Source organism: Saccopteryx leptura, chromosome 5, assembly GCF_036850995.1.
Source record: "Saccopteryx leptura isolate mSacLep1 chromosome 5, mSacLep1_pri_phased_curated, whole genome shotgun sequence".
In the NCBI taxonomy this organism is placed as follows: Eukaryota; Metazoa; Chordata; class Mammalia; order Chiroptera; family Emballonuridae; genus Saccopteryx; species Saccopteryx leptura.
In genome coordinates this window covers 35,327,779-35,347,306 of record NC_089507.1, presented here as the reverse complement: position 1 = coordinate 35,347,306, position 19,528 = coordinate 35,327,779, and the positions used below count along the sequence as shown (strand labels likewise).

At 40.5% G+C, this 19,528-nt stretch overlaps 1 protein-coding gene across 5 annotated transcripts in view; it reads left to right on the top strand.

Moving 5' to 3' along the window:
• TEC (tec protein tyrosine kinase) overlaps positions 1-19,528 on the top strand; it is a 139,018-nt gene that overhangs the window by 101,332 nt on the left and 18,158 nt on the right. For all 5 annotated transcript variants that reach the window (XM_066384405.1, XM_066384404.1, XM_066384406.1 and 2 more), the window contains 6 exons: positions 578-618; positions 1,878-2,053; positions 4,804-4,869; positions 12,045-12,099; positions 14,956-15,035; positions 16,205-16,338. In XM_066384405.1, coding sequence (XP_066240502.1) covers positions 578-618; positions 1,878-2,053; positions 4,804-4,869; positions 12,045-12,099; positions 14,956-15,035; positions 16,205-16,338 — 552 coding nt within the window. The remainder of the gene's footprint in view (positions 1-577; positions 619-1,877; positions 2,054-4,803; positions 4,870-12,044; positions 12,100-14,955; positions 15,036-16,204; positions 16,339-19,528) is intronic.

Sequence of the window (19,528 nt, the reverse complement as noted above, 5' to 3'; positions counted from 1 at the left end):
CATTCTAATACATGTGAAGTGATATTTCATTGTAGTTTTGATTCGCATTTTCATAGTTATTAATGATATTGTGCATTGTTTTATATACCTGTTGGCCATTTTCATATATTTTTTGGAAAAATGTCTTTAGCTCTGTTGCTCATTTATTATTGTTATTATTACTATTAATGTTGTTGCTAGTGAGTTGTATGAGTTCCTTGTTCATTTTGGATATTAAACCCTTATCCAATATGTGGTTTGCAAATATTTTCTCCCCTTCCATAGGCTGCCTTTTCATTTGTTGACAGTTTTCTTTGCCGACCAGATGCTTTTTAGTTTGATGTAGTCCCAATTGTTTATGAAGACTAAGACATGGCCCCATCCCTGTGGCATTTGCAATCTGTTCAGAAAGACAGAAATTCAAACCAACTTCAGTAACATTTTAAAATTCTGTTCCAAATAGTGCTTCAAGCAGCATGCCCCAGAGTGCAACCATCAGAGTGGACTTCTTGCTTATGTGTTCATTTTCACTTTTTCATGAAAGTATCAATCATTGGTAGATGACATTTTAACTTATTTTTGTTATTATCATTTTCAGGTATAAGAAAAGCACTACCTCCAGCACCAGACACAAAGAAGGTAGGTGGCTTTTCACTTCTGTAAAGCACTTGCAGTTAGTATTTTTATATTCCTTCATGTGGCTCCGTTTCTATCCCCCGTCATGTCAGAAACAGATATGCTGTAGCTTATTTGATTTTTTTTTGTCAAATAATATTAAATGTATCAGATATTATCATTGGGGCCCCTGTTATCTGTCATTTGCTTGTATTTTGGCTGCAATAATTGTATAAGAGGTGTGGAATTTCAAAGGAATATTTCAGTTTGTTTGGATTATTTATTTATTTTTTTTAGTGTGAGAGAGAGAGAGACAGACAGACCAACAGAGAGAAAGGGAGAGAGATGAGAAGCATCAACTCATAGCTGTGTCACTTTAGTTGTTCATTGATTGCTTCTCATATGTGCCTTGACTGGGGGGGGGCTCGAGCTGAGCCAGTAACCCCTTGCTCAAGCCAGCAATCTTGGGCTTCAAGCCAGTGACCTTTGGGCTCAAGCCAAAGACCATGGGGTTATTTTGATGATCCTATGCTCAAACCAATGACCTTGGGGTTTTTAACTTGGGACCTCAGTGTCCCAGGTTGACCCTCTATCCACTGTGCCACCACTGGTCAGATGAAAAATTTCAGTGTTAAAACAACCTATTAGGACAAAAGAGTGACTTCACTGACTTCATGAAATTCCTTTGAAGAGTGGGGCATATTGGAAAAGCCATGTACTTTGGACCCGGACAGGATCTGATCCAATGTGAATCTGATTTGGGTGACTTTCAGAGGGTTACTTAAACCCTTGTTTCCTCAGTTGTAAATGGAGAATTATGTACTCTACTGCTGGGATCAGTATTAAGAATAAATGATGAAGAGTGTGTTAGGTGCTACTGTGTGCCTTGCACACAGTAAGCACAGAGAAATGCAAGTTCCTTTGAGTGGGAGGAGACTTGATCAAAGTCTCCACACCACAGAGTGCTTTCCTCATTGCGGGCTGTTTGAATGGTGGGCCCACCATTAGTCCTTCTGGTTTCTACTCACATGTTACCCTCCCCTCTCCCTGGAAAGCAACCCCTGACCCTGAGCAGAAGCCTCTGATGTTTAAAGACAGTTTTTACTCATGGCCTATATTCTGAAACACATGAGAAGTCCAGTAGCATCAAACTCATGAAGGGATCACCTGATTATGTTAGCTAGACATGAAGTTTCAGCTTTATTCTGTGGTGATGTGTGACTCATTTAGCATTTTACTTCACACAGAAGACTAAACTCTCACGTGTTATCTCCTTTCCTTAGAGAAGGCCTCCCCCACCAATTCCACCTGAAGAAGAAGATAATAGTGAAGAAATAGTTGTAGCTATGTATGATTTCCAAGCAACAGAAGCACATGATCTAAGATTAGAGAGAGGCCAAGAGTATATCATATTAGAAAAGAATGACGTTCATTGGTGGAGAGCAAGAGATAAATATGGGTAAGTATTCCCTCTCTGTGACACGTGGTGGGGTAAGTACCGAGTGATAAGAGGTACTCTGTAACTCTCATGGAATGCCGCTGGTTCCGCTGGCCGTAAATGAAAGTAAACATTATTATGTGCAGTGACACAGTGTATTCTTAATAGTGATACAATAAATGTGATTGCATCAACCATCTCTTTCCAGAAGTTAGAATACATTGCACTGGTCTCTTTCTTACCCATTATATGTTTAGTTGGGTAATTTTGATCTTGAAGAAAATTGTATTTTATATTTGTCCTCCAACTTGCCAAACATAACTTCAAAATGACAAAGAAAGTGAGAGTTCTCTTCTGGAATGTGACTGTGCACTGAGGGCCGGCTCCCCGGGTTGCCTCCTTGGTCTGTTTCCCTCCTCCCGAGGCTTCGTCTCATGTGCACTTGGTCGATCTCCCAGCCCGACATTCGAAGTCTGATCACATCTTTTTGCAAAAGCCATCCCCCAACTTGGCCGCCCTTGAGGTCTGGGCTGGAAGGGAGTGCACACGGCCAGCGTAGTTTGCTATCAGAGGATGAACCTAGCGGAAAGGCCCATGTGGCCCTTGGCAATGGGCAAAGAATTCTGGGTTCTAGTTCCTTAGATGAGGGTTGGAAGAGGGCTGGGAGAACATGGGCTTTAGTGTCTTCTTGCAAGTACAAGCTCAGAGCAGGGGCAATCTCTGGTCCAGGTCTGAAGATTGTACCAATTATGGAATTTCAGTTTCCCTTGATTACCTCTAATATGTATTTTTACAGTTTAATCAAGATTAAAACAAGATCCAAACATTGCATTTTGGCTGAAGTGTGTTCTCTTTTATTCTACAAAGCCACCATCCTTTTTTACATTTTTGATTTATTTCTGAAACCAGGTCTTTTATCCCATGAAGTAAGCCACCATCTAGCTTAAGCCAGTTGCTGCCACAAGGTGTCATTTAATCTGTCCTTAGGGCCTATGTTTTCTATAAACTATAATTTAGGGGCTTGGTCACATTAGAAGTTGGAATCTGGTTGTCTCAATTTGCTTTTTTAAATTTTTTTTGTATATTAACTTCAAGAGAGAGGAGAGAGGAGAGAGGAGAGAGAGAGAGAGAGAGAAAGAGGGAGAGAGAGAGAAAGGAGGGAGAAACAAGAATAATCCATTCATAGTAGTTGCTTCCTGATGTGCCTTGACCAGGCAAGCCCAGGGTTTCAAACTGGTGACATCAGGGTTCCAGGTCGATGCTTTATTCACTGCACCACCAAAAGTCAGGCTGGTTGCCCCACTTCTAGTGATGTGAAGCTTCCTCAGTGGTCAGGTGCTAACCTTATCTGTTCATCATAAGGCTTTCATCAGTAGTGTACCTAATGATTCTGGCTTCCACTAATGCTTATTGCTTAAAGCCATTATTTCATAAGGAATTGCAAAATGCTAATTTTTAAAATTCTGCATTCCATCTGCATTTATTAATTCTCAAAGGAAGAACTGCCTTATCCACCAGTTCATTTATTTCATGCAGAAAAGGCAAGATACATCTTTGATTCTTTTACCACTTTTCAAAATAATGAGTTAATGACTGAGCTTCTGCTGGTGATAACAATGGTGGCCAATACATATGTTATTGTTATTATGGCTGCTTGTGTATTTGGTGTCAGTCCATTGCAGTCATTATTATTTTTGCTTGATTTGTCCTATTTTAAGGCAGTGGTGATTGTTTTGGGTTGGAGGCCCCTTTAGTGTTCCTTAGCGTCTTTACTTTCTGGGTAAAATAAAATGGCTCAGGTTCATCTTGGAATTTTCCTGGCCAATCCTGCAATTTGCCATTTTCCCAAGGAATGCTAGCTCCTGTTAGTAAGAAATGGTATTTGGAGGCAACAGTTGGGGTGCTAGGATTCTAATTGCTACTGGATTGTCCTTGCTTCTGGGCCTTTCTCCATGTAACAGTTACACCGATGCACTTTGTGTGTGTGTGTGTGTATTATGAGTACTTACTAATAGTTCAAATTTAGACTTAAAATTGCAAGGTTTTTATTCACTTTTTAAATTTTATACATGCCTTTTGTTTGTCTTGTGTGGAAAATCTTGGCTTCTCCAAGATTCCACCTCTTATGAGTGCTTCTTAACCTGTCATGTGCATAAGAGTCATCTTGGGTAAAATCAAAGACTTCTTGGCCTCACACAGGCCTTTCCAATTTGGATCTCCTGGGCTGTGACTCAGTAATTTGCCTTTTTACAAACTCCCCGGATGATATTGATGTAAAGGTCAAGGACTATCCTCTAGGGAAGAATGCTCTATGTGGACTGTTGAGGTATTAGAGTGGTGGGTATTTTTATCCAACACTTTAACTTTTCTGAAGTAATGGTTTCTTTAAAACATCCCAAGAAATTCTGAATTCAAGAGAAACATCATGGAGTTTTAGGAAGGACTGTGAACCTATTCATTTCAGAGATCAAGTTCTGGCCCTGTTGCTGCTTGCTTTGGGATGTTAAGAAAGTCTCAAAATCTTTCTAAGCCTTGGTTTCCCCACCAGAAAGTAGGTACAATAAGGCCTGCCTACTTCAGAACTTTTTGTGAGGATTAGATGACGAAGTACTTTGTAAAGCATCAAATGCTATAGATATATTGAATTTTGGGGGGCCAGCTTTTCTTTCTTATAAGCTTTAGGCAATATTATGCTTTAGTTATTTCAAGAAGGCAATAGTGTTGTTTTTAGTAATGTCTCAGCTTACCTAAATTATTTTTCTTATTTCTAGGAGTGAAGGATATATTCCAAGTAATTATGTAACAGGAAAGAAATCAAACAACTTAGATCAATATGAGTAAGTAAATGTTTAATTTTGAATGTGGAGAACTGGAAAATGTGGTTTCTTTTTGGATTTTTCTGAAGTTAGAAGCAGGGGGGCAGCAGACTCCCACATGCGCCTGACCGAGATCCACCTGGCATGCCCATCTGGGGGCAATGCTCTGCCCATCTGGGGCATTGCTCCACTGGAACCGGAGCCATTCTAGCGCCTGAGGCGGAAACCATGAAGCCATCCTCAGTGCCCAGGCCAACTTTGCTCCAGTGGAGCCTTGGCTGTGGGACCGGAAGAGAGAGAGAGAAAGGAGAAGGGAAAAGGTGGAGAAGCAGATATAGGTGCTTCTCCTGTGTGCCCTGTCTGGAAATTGAACCTGGTACTTCCACACTCCAGGCTGACGCCCTACCACTGAGCCAAGGCCAGGGCTCAAAAAATGTTTTTATCTTTTTAATTATGTAAGGAATTTTGGAGATTAATGAACATCATTTATTGTCTTTAGAAGGTGGTACTGATGTATCCTTAATTCAGTTGTCTAAGCTGTAAAAGATGTTGAGAAAATTGGTTTCCATAATACATTTTATGTGAAGGTTCCATGTGTAAATGGAGTTATATAAGCAATACAATTGAATTTATTTTAAACAAATCAAAGCTTAGATGACTTTGAAATGCAGATCATTGTTCTTTCATTCAAGAAATCAGAATATAGTTTCCCAGAGTGGCCTTTTAAAATACATGTTTGATTATTTTTTTCTGAGTATAATAATATGATTTGTTTTAAAAATTTTTTAAAATTGTTTGAAAATATTAAGAAGTTAGTAAAACAATTACTTATAAATAAAATAGAATTGGCCTCTGTTAATGTTAGTATATTTTCCTTTGATCTTTTAAAAAAATAGAATCATGCCATATATACTTCTTTATGTTCTGTTTATTCCACTTAATAGAACATTCTGGGTCTGTTTCCTCATGCCATTAAATTTTCTTTGGAAACACTTTTATAACTGCATTGAATTCATTCAGTCATAAATTCATCAAGTATTCACTATCAGGTACTGTGCGAGACCTTAGGGGGGACAGCCAGGCATGTGGCACATGGATGTGCTATAATTTATATAATCATTTTCTTATTTGCGTGGCATTATGTTGTGTGGGCATCTTTGTATGTAAAAATAGCTGAGATAACCCTCTTCCTGCTTATTGTCTTTAATTAGCTCCCTAAAGATCTGTGTACTGGGCTAAAGGCTAGTTCTGAACTTGCTTAGACTCCAAATGCATACCACCAAATTGCCTTCCAGAGGAAACAGTGGGCACGTTATTCATATGCCCACTAACCGTGCATGGCCAGGTTTTAGTGAGGGGCCCATATATACCAAATGCTCCTTTGTGGTCATTCTGCGGAGGTGGAGGTGTACTGATGTTTCCATTTACTTCTTTAAAAACATCACCACCACCACAACCACTGACAATGAAAAGCTTTTTCCTCTGTCCTTGTCCCTGCTATAGCATGCATATACCTTAAAAATCTAGGAAAGGATTAATAGGTTCAAGAGTCACAGTACTTAGTGATAGGAAACCTCAACGTTGCTTATAAGTAGGTGAGGGTATAAAAATATGTAAATAAAATAGTATTTCTGTTCTCAAATAATATTTTTGGAAAATACAGCCAAATCCTTAGAATTAAGGAAGATGCTAAAAGGTTAAACCTTGAACCTGATTTTAAAGGGATCTGAGAGCAAAGTGATACTTTAAGGATGGGCGTGCTTGGCAACCAAATAATCCTCATTTAAATGTGAGACTCCCTCATGACTCATGAGATTACAAATAAGGATTTTTATGAAGTTTATAATTTCTTGCCCTGACTTTTTTGGATATATCTTCGTTTGGAAATGTTCATTCTTCTGAGGGATTCTCCTCCTCCTCTGAGTGACTCAGTGAACTTGTGTCAGGTCCCTCAGCCACCTGCCCAGAGGTCAGGGATTCCACGTGGCACTGTGACATGCCAGCTAGATGAGAAAGAGGAAACTTGTCCTTCCTGTGACAGAGTGCCCCTTCTTCTCCTGCTGTCCTTCCACTCTCTGCTGTGTGTATTCTGCTCTTGCCTGCCCTGTAACACATCTTAAATGTCCCCTAGGACTAGGTTAAAAAATCTTTTCCCAGCCGTTGAATCGGGAGCGCTTCTGTTCGGGCCGAAGAGAAGCCCAGGCAACTCCAGGCCGGAGGCTCCCGGGGCCTCTCAGGACCTAGGGGACCCCCACACCCCAGGAACAGTTTGGGGAGGAAATGATCAGAGGGACCGCTACAGGGAAGACCTTGGGTGCAGTAAGATGTTCTTGTTGAATAGATGTTAAAGGGAGAAGGTGACAGAAATAATAGGGCCCTTAAACAGGAAGAAGTCTAAGATAAGGCCCTTAGTTCGGTGGCAGAGGGGGCGAGGGCAAATTAGAGAGTCGGCGCACTTTGGTAGCTAGCTGGTGGGTGGGTGGTTGTTTTCTGTTTTTTCTTCATTTATACATGTTTCTTTTTTATAATTTACCCAACCTACCCTGCCCAAGAAGCTTGGTCTGGATTCTCCCTCTCCAGAAAGGTCTGAGTCTCCCCAAATCAGACACCACCGTGAAGTCCTATTCTTCCGGAGTGTTTGAAGTGAAAAACCTCATTCACATTAGGCTTTTGGTATCTAAGGATGGAATGACAAGCTACTTACAAATCCTGGGCATTCTTTCTAGCTGATAGTTTCTTCTGTCAAGGGGAGCCAACTGCCCTGTAACAGAGGCAGTCCCGTGATGGCTCCCTCACGTGATACCCGGGTGTGCAGCTGCTCTTCCTTACAGGACCAGTTCCGTGGAGCCACTACTGCCTGCTGATACTTACCACAGAAGAGCAAGAAGCTGCAAAGAATTGTTAGGAAATACTCGCCACTAGTTGACCCATCTGTTTATTGGTTCATCACTCCTTCCTCCTCTCCTTCCTTCATCATACCCTTAAAGATCTGAGTTTATATCCTCGGGAGGGAAAACGGCCTTTCTGGGGAATCCGCCAATGCCGTGATAGTAAACCCCCAGAACAGTGTGGCAGAGAACCTGCCCTTCGTGCAGAGGGTTCCTTCTCTTTCCTTATTGCCTTTCTTCCTTCCCAGGGCCTTGAATATGATAAGTGAGGAAAGGACCCCTTTCTTTCTCTGGGGATCTTATGTCTGATTTCCCTTTGAGAGCCACACTTTAGCCGTGCTGATTTCTTACATCTGAAATGTGAGATGAACCCTGAATTATTTATTCTTGCTGTGAAAAAGTGGGGTTGGATCTTCTGTTATTAATGAAGAGATTCCCCCCCCCCCCCAAATCTTTTTGCTGACTTACAATGCATAATGAGAGCTCTGGTTACCTTTCCTTAGTTGATTTTTTGTGACTATTTCTGGCATTCTGATGAATGTTTCTTGTACCCATGGAAAAGGTTTAGGGACAGAATTCATTCTGTCTCCATTTATTATATTTCTTATTTGTATTCAAAAATGGATTGATCAGAACAATTCTGTTGAACTTGGGCCCAGTTCATACAGCTGGGTCCACAGCAGTGAGATCTGAACGTTCGCCCACAGAGCTGAGGCCTGGTTATTCCTCAGGCTCCGAGTGGAATAACAGCCATCAGCTCCTACTGAGGGTGATAATTTGTGTTTGGCTTCCACAACTGCTAAAGACTCAAGGCCAAAGAAAGATCTTGTGTTGTACTTTGTATTTTTCCCTTCCTCCAGCAGGGAAAGCCTTTGCGCTTTCTTGTCTCGGGCATTTGCTGGGCCAAAAACAGGTGTTGGCTCTTTTTTATAAAAGGCTCTACCAGTGGTGGAAAATTCAGATGTCCAGAGGGGCCACGTTGATTTCATAACATTAGGAACCTCAGGAAATATGACCTTGGTGGAGGGTTCCCTGCCCATGAAAGGGCATCTAAAATAAACCAAAACCAAAAAAAAGTGTAAAACTGAAGGCCAAAGAAAACAATCTCAGTCCACGTTCTTGGGCCTACTTGCTTACACAGTTAGTGCTTGAATGGCATGGTTTGGACTGTACTTATACACATATGTTTTTCCAGTCAATACTGTAAATGGATTTTCTCTTCCGTATGTTTCTTTCTCTGAATAACATTTCCTTTTTCTCTAGCTTACTTTATTGTAGGACTACAGTACCTAATGTACAAAATATGTGTTAATTGACCGTTTATGTTATCCACAAGGCTTCTGAGCTTCAGCAGGCTATTAGCAGTGAAGTATTTTGGGCAGTCAAAAGTTATACTCAGATTTTCAACTTCCAGGGTGGGAGGGTGGGGGTGTGTGTCAGCATTCCTAACCCCTGCTGTTCAAAGGTCAGCTGTAATCTCAGGGAGAAACTGGGCTGGGGAAGCAGGGAGAGGGAGCCCCCCTGAGGATGAGGTGGGTGGTGGATGTCGCCATCTTTCCTTAGAAAAGATTTCCCAAGGGTTCATAAGGGACACGGATAAGTAGGCGAGGGGGGATCGTCGCACAGAGTGGTGGCAGGACCAGTGGAAGGGCAGGTTTCGCTGCTTGACCATGGTGGGACTCCTACAGCAGAGCCCCTGGTGACCTCAGGGCTTGGGGGTGGGTTGATTTCTCTGCGGACTGAAATCAACGTGGCCCCTCTGGACATCTGAATTTTCCACCACTGGTAGAGCCTTTTATAAAAAAGAGCCAACACCTGTTTTTGGCCCAGCAAATGCCCGAGACAAGAAAGCGCAAAGGCTTTCCCTGCTGGAGGAAGGGAAAAATACAAAGTACAACTGGAACCAGGGAGTCTGGAAGTCCCACGAGGCCTGCTCTCCTGTTTTGTTCTGTTCCTTTTGGCACTTTCTGAAGTTCAATGGAGAAGCCTCCACAATGACCTGAGATCAAGTCCACTGCCTATTGGTGAGATGGGAGCTTGGGATAAGATTTAACTACATTAAAGACAATAATGTAAAGTGACATTTCCTCCACATTTTAATCTGTGGAGTAAAATGTATTCTTGCTATTATTATAATAGTAAAAAATTGGAAATATGGGTAGAAAATGTCTGGAAGTATATACGGGGGTCCTTGGGTTATGATAGTTTTGACATATGACATTTTGAGTTTACGATGCTCACTCCCATAAAAACTTTAAAAAAATGAGACATGAGTCTTACACCGTTAGTGTCTTATTTACAGACTACATGGGTGAACTAGCACGTGGCAGAAGAATACACAGTATTCTTTTTCTGTGGTTTAGTTGTGTTTTTATGTTCTAGATTGTGATTTTATAAGTGTGTTAGGATAGGTAAGTGTCTTAGGCTAGAGTGTGTTTTGACTTACACCAAAATTCAGGTTACATCACTGTCGTAGGAACAGAACCATGTTGTAACCTGAGGACCCCTGTATACATTAAATACAGTGTGTCTGTAAAGTCATGGTGTACTTTTGACCAATCACAGGAAAGCAACAGAAGATGATAGAAATGTGAAATCTGCACCAAATAAAAGGAAAACTCTCCCAGTTTCATACCTATTCAGTGCAGTTCGATATGGGCTCATGCACAGATTTTTTTAGGGCTCCTTAGGTAGCTATCCCGTATAGCAGTGATCCCCAACCTTTTTTGGGCCACGGACCGGTTTAATGTCAGAAAATATTTTCACGGACCGGCCTTTAGGGTGGGACGGATAAATGTATCACGTGACCGAGACAAGCGTCAAGAGTGAGTCTTAGACAAATGTAACAGAGGGAATCTGGTCATTTTAAAAAAATAAAACATTGTTCAGACTTAAATATAAATAAAACGAAAATAATGTAAGTTATTTATTCTTTCTCTGCGGACTGGTATCAAATGGCCCACGGACTGCTACCGGTCCACAGCCCGGGGGTTGGGGACCACTGCCTTATAGCCTATACAGCAGGGGTCCCCAAACTACGGCCCGCGGGCCGCATGTGGCCCCCTGAGGCCATTTATCCGGCCCTCGCTGCACTTCCGGAAGGGGCACCTCTTTTTTTTTTTTCCTTCATTTTTCTGAAGCTGGAAACGGGGAGGCAGTCAGACAGACTCCCACATGTGCCCAACCCGGATCCACCCGGCATGCCCACTAGGGGGCGATGCTCTGCCCATCTGGGGCGTCGCTCTGTCGCGACCAGAGCCATTCTAGCGCCTGAGGTGGAGACCACGGAGCCATCCTCAGCGCCCGGGCCATCTTTTGCTCCAATGGAGCCTTGGCTGCGGGAGGGGAAGAGAGAGACAGAGAGGAAGGAGAGGGGGAGGGGTGGAGAAGCAGATGGGCGCTTCTCCTGTGTGCCCTGGCCGGGAATCGAACCGGGGACTTCCACAAACCAGGCCGATGCTCTACCACTGAGCCAACCAGCCAGGGCCAAGGGGCACCTCTTTCATTGGTGGTCAGTGAGAGGAGCATAGTTCCCATTGAAATACTGGTCAGTTTGTTGACTTAAATTTACTGTTCTTTATTTTAAATATTGTATTTGTTCCCGTTTTGTTTTTTACTTTAAAATAAGATATGTGCAGTGTGCATAGGGATTTGTTCATAGTTTTTTTTTATAGTCCGGCCCTCCAACGGTCTGAGGGACAGTGAACTGGCCCCCTGTGTAAAAAGTTTGGGGACCCCTGCTCTACAGACTCGTCACAGACTGATGGCCTACCAGAACGGGGTTTCTCCACCAAACTGCCGGTTTCCTTCAACTGCTTATCCCACCGAGTAATGTTATTCCTATGTGGTGGCGCTTCATTATAAACGCGCTGATATTCACGTTGCACTTTGGTCACGGATTTGAATTTAGTGAGCCACAGAACACACTGAACTTTCCTCTGTACCGCATCTTGACTGGCATGGCCGTGGGCTACTACGCTGTATACACGGTGTTACGTCATCATCTGCGCATGCGCACATGCTGCCACATCATCCCACAGAAACTGGGAGGGTTTTTCTTTTATTTGGTGCAGATTTCACATTTCTATCGTCTTTTGTTGCTTTCCTGTGACCGGTCAAAAGTGCACCATGACTTTACGGACACACTGTATTACTAGTGGTTGTCTATATTACTGAGATTTAGGAGCAAGGTCTTGTTCTTATTTATTGTATTTGTTCTTAATGAGAAATATTCCCTTGTTAATGCGAAAATAAGAAGAGAAATAATTTAAGAAACCGGAGGTCTTAAACGTATCTTTTTCTGTCCAGATGGTATTGCAGAAACATGAACAGAAGCAAAGCAGAGCAACTCCTCAGAAGTGAAGTAAGTGTCTGCGCTTGTTGCGGGGGTTTGGTTTCAGCACAAGTTCATGGTAGTGAATCTAGTGATTTCACATAGCTCTGTTCCTAAAGCCTTAAAGAAGTACTATGACAGAGGTACAGGGTTTTGTCTTCTTAAGTATTAAAAATTCATGCTGCTGTGTTTATTTCCTGGGGCGGCTATAACTAAGGGCCACAAACGGAGTGGCTTGCAACAGTGGAAACTTACTGTTTCATGGTTCTAGAGGTGAGAAGTCTGAAATCAGGGTGCCAGCAGGGTTGGCTCCTGCTGAGGGCTGTGAGGGACGGTCTGTTTCAGGTGTCTCTTCTCACCCCATGTGTCTGTCTCTGTGTCAATATTTCCCTTTCATAAGGACTCCAGTCATATTGGAGTAGGGCCCACCCTAAATGACCTCATTTTAACTTGATTCCTTCTGTAAGTCAAATAAGGTCATATTCTTTTTTTTTTTTTTAAATAATCCGTTGATTTTAAAGAGAGAGGAAGTGGCAGCGAGGGGTAGGTAGAGAGAAAGAGAGAGGTTTGTTATTCCTCTTATCCTTGCATTCACCAGTTGATTGTTGTATGTGCCCTGACCAGGGATTGAATCCGTAACCTTGCTGTATCAGGACGATGCTCTAACCTGCTTAGCTGCCCAACTAGGGCTAAGGTCACATTCTGGAGGACTAGGGCTTAGGACTCCAGCAAGCTTTTAACATTCCATTAAACCCATAACATATGTAATAGTTATACATAGGTAAAATTTTCTTTCCTCTTCCTGATTTATCATTTGCTTTAGTACGATAATGTATTTTTCCTTTTTGCTTGAAGTTATTTGTTTTAAAATAATCAACATTAATGGTATATTACTGATCCAAAGTCTTGGTGCCTGATTCTTTGAAAGACTAAAACTCAAAACCTCAGAGTGTGGGGTAAGAAAGATTTATTGATCAAAAGGCACCAACTAAGAGGATGGGAGACCAATCTTCAAATACATCTTAAGAAAGTAGAGTTCAGGCTTCTTTTATGTCAAGGGATGGGGAAATGGGAGAGAGTGTTTTTGCAAAACTCAGATGCTAGCAAAATTCTTCTAATGATCAGCATGTCCATATGCAAGAACAAGCAGCAGCTAGTTAGCCTAAAGGCCATAGGAACAACGCAGGCTTGGGCCAGATGGAGTCAGAGAGACCAAGCATTTCACTTTGTTACAAGTACATGTAGCTTTTAGAAATAAAGTTTTAATACAGTAGTAGGTTGCCTTTAGAAAGAAACATTCTGAAATTCTTACATTTTAACAAGAATCAAACGAAAGGATAAAATGTAGCATTGAGGAACCTGGGTGGGCTTAGTAAAGCGGACCGAACCGGTGTCTAGCTGTGACTTTCCTAGTCTGTTTTCATTTGTAAGATGAGGAGTTGGATTAGATGATCTCTACAGTTCTCTGCGTTTATGATCCAGTCATTTATTTATGAATGGTTCCCAGTCTTTTAACCTCATGCTTTCTCATTTTGTCTTCTGCTTATCACCAGCAGTCATAGTTTGTGTGAACAATTGTTTCTGTAGTTTATATCAAGAGAGCAATAGCAGGTGACTTTGCTTGATTCAAATGACATGCAACCCAAGTCTCCCCCACAGGATTCTTACGTGCCTCCCTGGTGACCCCATACTGGACAGCAGCTCTGGGGAAGTGGGTGGCTAGAAGACCTGGGCTCTCAATCCTGGCTCTGCTACTTGCTAGCTGTGTGATCTGGGGTGTGACCTGCACCCCATTTCCTGACCTGTGAAGCAGAGCAAGGATTACAGTAGTACTTATCTCGTAGGACTGGTTTGCGAATTAAATAAATCCCCAGATTAGAACATATTAAAACAGAATAAGTTCTCAGTAAATATATGGTAGCTATTATACTTTTTACTGATTAACTATACTACTCACAAAAATGAGGGGATACTTCAAAATGAATATGAAGCAATAAAATATCCCCTAAGTTTTGTGAGCAGTATATTATATCATTGTTCCTAATTGTTCTTACCTGATTTGTTTGTGGGGTTTTATTTAATTCCATTATCTTTCCTATGAATCAGAATAAAATTCATTTACTTTTCAACCATGAAGCATCCTTTCATCTTAAAGCAGTTTAATTGCTGGAGATGGACTGCGGTGTTATTGGTGGGGAGCTACTTGAACTTCCAGGCTTTTATTTCTTGCTCTTTGGCTTGGAACCTGATGAGGATTTGTCCTTTAGTTATTTATTGTTGGTCCTGCCTTTTGGTTTCCTCTGCTTAAGTTATAGGTGCCTCCAGCCCTCCTTTTCTAAAGGATGATATTTAACATTGACTTCCAGGGGAATTAAGGATTTTTAAAAACATTCTTATAAAGAGCACTGAGATATTTACAGGAAAAATGCTGTTTGGATAGAAGGAAGTATTGAGTCAGGATCAAAGCTTACAGCAAATATTAAAAATGTATGAAATGAAACCCAATTAATCAAAAATACGTGGTTTTTTTCCCAGTATCTGTCCCCCCCCCCCCCATGTCCAGGACTTACAGGAGTTGCAGTATCTTATCTGTTAGTTCTGAAAGGGCCCCAAGAAATTATCTTGTTGAAATGTCTCAGACTGTGTGTGTGTAGACTGGTGATGGGGGAGGCGGGATGGTGAGTGTGCTCTCTTCAATCTCCTGACCCAGTAATGTCAAGTGGAAAGCCATATGATGTACCCCGCTGGTAAATTGTGCTTCTCCAAAGCAGATTTTTCTAGGTAAAGGATTATAGTCCCAAAGTCTTAAGATTGGGTTCTTGAGTCTTCTCCATGGCACTGATACTTGTTACTGAATGGAAATCATTTTCTTAACTTGGATTTTAGGATAAAGAAGGTGGTTTTATGGTAAGGGATTCCAGTCAACATGGCATGTACACTGTTTCCCTTTACACAAAATTTGGAGGGTAAGTCATTCCCCCCTCTCCCTCTCTCTATCTTGAATTTAGAGTTTTGTGTACGAAGTTCCTATATAGTTTGTAAGGATTCCTAATTTTCAAAAAAATGTGCTGCATTTCAGCATTAAAACAGAAAACCTAAACTTGATTTTTAAAGTTTTTACTTTTTTACATTTATATTTTAGTAATTTTCTCATCGTTTTATATATACACATTTGTTGAGAATGGCTGTAGAAATGTTAGCAACGTTAAACAAATAATTACTGTACTCTACGTTAAGTGCTGCGGATGCCGCAGTGAGCTAAGTAGACAGACCCTGCCCTCCAATAGCTTAGTGGGGGCATCAGAAAAGGAAATAGACAGTTATGATAGTATAAGAGTGAATGCTAGGCGAGGGGAGCAATGTGTGTGTGTTGGGGGGAAACTGAGAGAAAAGGGGTACATAGTCCAGACACACATCTGAGTTAACCATTAATGTTGCCTAGTGGTGTTCAAGCTGAGACATGACAGGTGAGACCGGCAAAAATTGGTGGGAAGAGAAAGAATGTTTTAGGCCGGGAAACTGCCCAGAAGTGAGGGAGGCTAGAGTGAGTCCCAGGAACTGACAATAGAGTGTTGCAGCTGGATTATAGAGTGAGAGGGATGGGGTGAAAGGAAGAGAGAGAAGCCTGAGAAATAGAAGTGGAGGTTAGGTTATGTCAATGTCAAGGGGTCTGAGCTTTATCTTAAGAGCAGGGGGGGAGTTCTTTAAAAGATTTTTAGCAAAAGATGACTCCAGAAGCTCTGTGTTCTAGAAAGATATTTAAAATAGTTTTTGTACATTTTGTTTTTACAAGTCTAGCTTATTCACTTTTAGAGGTGTCAGTCCTCTAAATATTTACACCAACAGTGAGGACAAAAAGCAGTAGCTGGCTAATAGCTATTATAAGGCTTTTAACCTTGGTAAATGGACTTGGTAAATGTTCTATTTCACAATCTCAGGCAAGGTACCAAGAATGTTATCAGTGACCACTTAAAAACTTCCACCTTTTAAAGATGAACATGGGAGAAAATAAAATTTATGCAGCAAATAGAAGTGGTCATAGGCAAAGACCCTGTGGTGACCTGGAAGAAAACATTTTTAGAGTGAAGTTATATTATTCTAATTTAGTTCTAACACATTTTGATTTTTGTTCTAGGGAAGGCTCATCAGGTTTCAGGCATTATCATATAAAGGAAACAACAACCTCCCCCAAGAAGTATTATCTGGCAGAAAAACATGCATTTGGTTCAATTCCTGAGATTATTGAATATCATAAGCACAATGCAGCTGGTAAGTGAGTTGTTAAAAACCTATTTCAAATATTTATATAGGTAGTGATCGAAATAACCAGACATTGTGATGAATTCTATCTTAAGCAAATTTATTTTGTAGTTAGTTGTAGAATGTGATTGATTTATAATTATTAAATATTAAGGAGATGCTATATACAAAGAAAAATGAGAAATAATATCAAGTCTCATAACAAAGCTCTGTCTGAACCCTAAGACATGAGTTATTCTTATTGTATATAATATATCAATATATTGTTTCTGGGGTTTATATCCTCCGTATTGACCAAGTCTTTGCTTGACCAGACTTTAGTCAGGCTTCCGAACTCGCTCCTAGACCATTTGTGCACATGTTGTAAAATGCAGTTTTAGCAGGAGCCCTGCTAAGTCAGTTTAACCAGAAACCCCTACCCTCCATATCTGATGTCTGATTACCCTCAATATCTGATCAGGTTCCTCATTGTCCATTATTCCCCAAGTGCTACCTGGTCACCCTGTCTTGTCTTCAGCAAGAATCCTGTTAGATTGTTTTAGCCAGAACTGCCCACTTCCCTTACCTCTGATGTTTCTCTTAGTGATTTTCTCTCAGTGATTTTCCACTGACCTTCGCCCTTTTCCCTGGCTATAAATTCTCACTTGCCCACATTGTATTTGAGGTTGAGTCCAATCTCTCTTCCCCACTCTAAAATTCCACTGCAATGGTCCTTATACCAATCACAGTGGTCCTGAATGAAGCCTGCTTTACCACCTTTAAAAGTGTCCTTGAATATTGCTTTCTTTAACAGTACTATAAACTAAAATCCAAGATATGTCCATGTCAGAGTTGTCACAGAAGTTGCCAGACCAGTCTAGTGTTTAGGCCCATGCTTCCAAAGACAAGAGTAATCATGTCCCAGACAAGTTCCCATCTTCCCTAATCTCTGCTACATTTACCACCCGTTTGGGAACAAAGCAAGCACCAAAACCATAAACAGAAACCATATTTATGCCCAGTGAGGCTCCACAGGATAAGATAGGAAAGATTGCTTGCCTTTGACCTCAGTAATGTAACTGAGCAGGGGATAGCCAAGTGTCTAAACCCGATTTATGAAAACTTAACTTTAGAAATTTTATCAAAGGCACCTTTTGCAAAATCTCTTGCTATTTGTGACTCTGCTCCCTTTTCCCAGATAATGATTGTAATAGTTATTGAAATGTAATTTACATCTCAGAAAGTTTATCAATTTAAAGTATACAATTCAGTGGTCATTAATGTATTTACAGAGAATTGTGCCAGCTCTCATTATAATCTAAGAACATTTTCATCATCCCCAAAAGAAATTTGTACCCCTACAACTGTCCAGCCCTGGGCAACCACTCACCTCCTTTGTGCTCCTACAGAGTTGCCTTTTCTAGACATTTCATATAGACGAGATCATACCCTAACAGGCCAAAATTGCGGGTCTGATTCCCTGTCAGGGCACATACAAGAATCAACCAGTGAATGCATAAATAAGTGGAACAACAAATTGATGTTTCTCTCTCTCTCTCACTTCCTCTCTGTCTAAATGTCAATAATTTTTTTGAAAAAGAAATGCAATTGCATTGGGAAAAATATATAAATAAATAAATGGAATCATACAATGTGTGTTCTGTTGTGACTAACATTTTTTGACTTACCATAATGTTTTTGATGTTAGTCTGTATTGTAACCTGTTTTAAGTACTCTATTCCTTTTTATTGATGAATGATAAAACATTGTGTGGACTTTGGTATCATTCATCATCTTGTTATCATTCATCATTTGACAGACATTTGGGTTGTTTCCATATTTTGGTTATTATGAATAATGCTGCTATAAATATTTGTATACAAGTTTTGGCATGGAAATATTTTTCATTTCTCTTTGGTACTTAACTGGAAATGAGTTTGCTGAGTCATATAGTAACTCCATGTTTAACATTTGAGGAACTAATTTCCTATCAATTTATCTCCCAAAGAACTTTTTCTTAGCTCTTGTTATTTTCTTTTTCGGCGTTTACATTCCACACTTCTTTTCACCATTATCTCCATCAATTTAATAACATTATATAAATGCCCAAAGCATGCCAGAAACTGTGCTAGGTTCTGGGTAGGCTGTAGTAGACTAGACAGTCATTGATTCTGTCTCTCCATCCAGATCTTACCATCTGGAGAAGGAGACAGAGGATATAACAATATTTAGCTAATATATGAGATACACTGTAATAGAGGAAATACAGTGTGTTATGGGTGTTTATAGGAGAGATCCCTGACATTTCTTTTTATTTGGTGTCTTAGCAATTTAGATGAAAGAATTTAATGTTCTTCACTGATTTCCCGTACTTGATATTCCCAGTTGTTGGTATTTTATTGCCTGATTTTTATGCTAAGATTCTTAATATTGTTTTGTCAGATAAATCCAATTTTTACTAGATTACTATAGTTCCCTTTCATAGTTAAGATCACATATTGGAAAAAAGTATTAAATAATAATTGATATTAAATGTCAGAAACCTTTAACATCCTTTAAAATGTTTGAGAAGAGTATATGCTAGCATGGTGCTTGATAAACACTGTAGTATTTCTTTAGAAAATGTTTACTGAATGAATAAAAGTGTATGTATATATATTTACACTTTTCATGCTGCATAAAAACATGAAATTGTCAGTTCAGACAGTAGGATCATCTTCTTCCTCCTTGCCTTCTCTTTTTATTTTTGCTAGCATGTAGCACAGAGCTGTGTGTACACACAGAGGTTGAACACTAGGTGAATAAATCAATGGATTTTATAAGTGAGTTTCTACTCTGACCCTTTGTCATGTAGAATGATTAAGAATAAATTTGAGCCTGACCAGGTGTGTCACACCGGATAGAGCAGAGGTCCCCAAACTATGGCCCGCGGGCCGCATGCAGCCCCCTGAGGCCATTTATCTGCCCCCCTCCCCCACCGCACTTCTGGAAGGGGCACCTCTTTCATTGGTGGTCAGTGAAAGGAGCATAGTTCCCATTGAAATACTGGTCAGTTTGTTGATTTAAATTTACTTGTTCTTTATTTTAAATATTGTATTTGTTTCCGTTTTGTTTTTTTACTTTAAAATAAGATATGTGCAGTGTGCATAGGGATTTGTTCATAGTTTTTTTTATAGTCTGGCCCTCCAATGGTCTGAGGGACAGTGAACTGGCCCCCTGT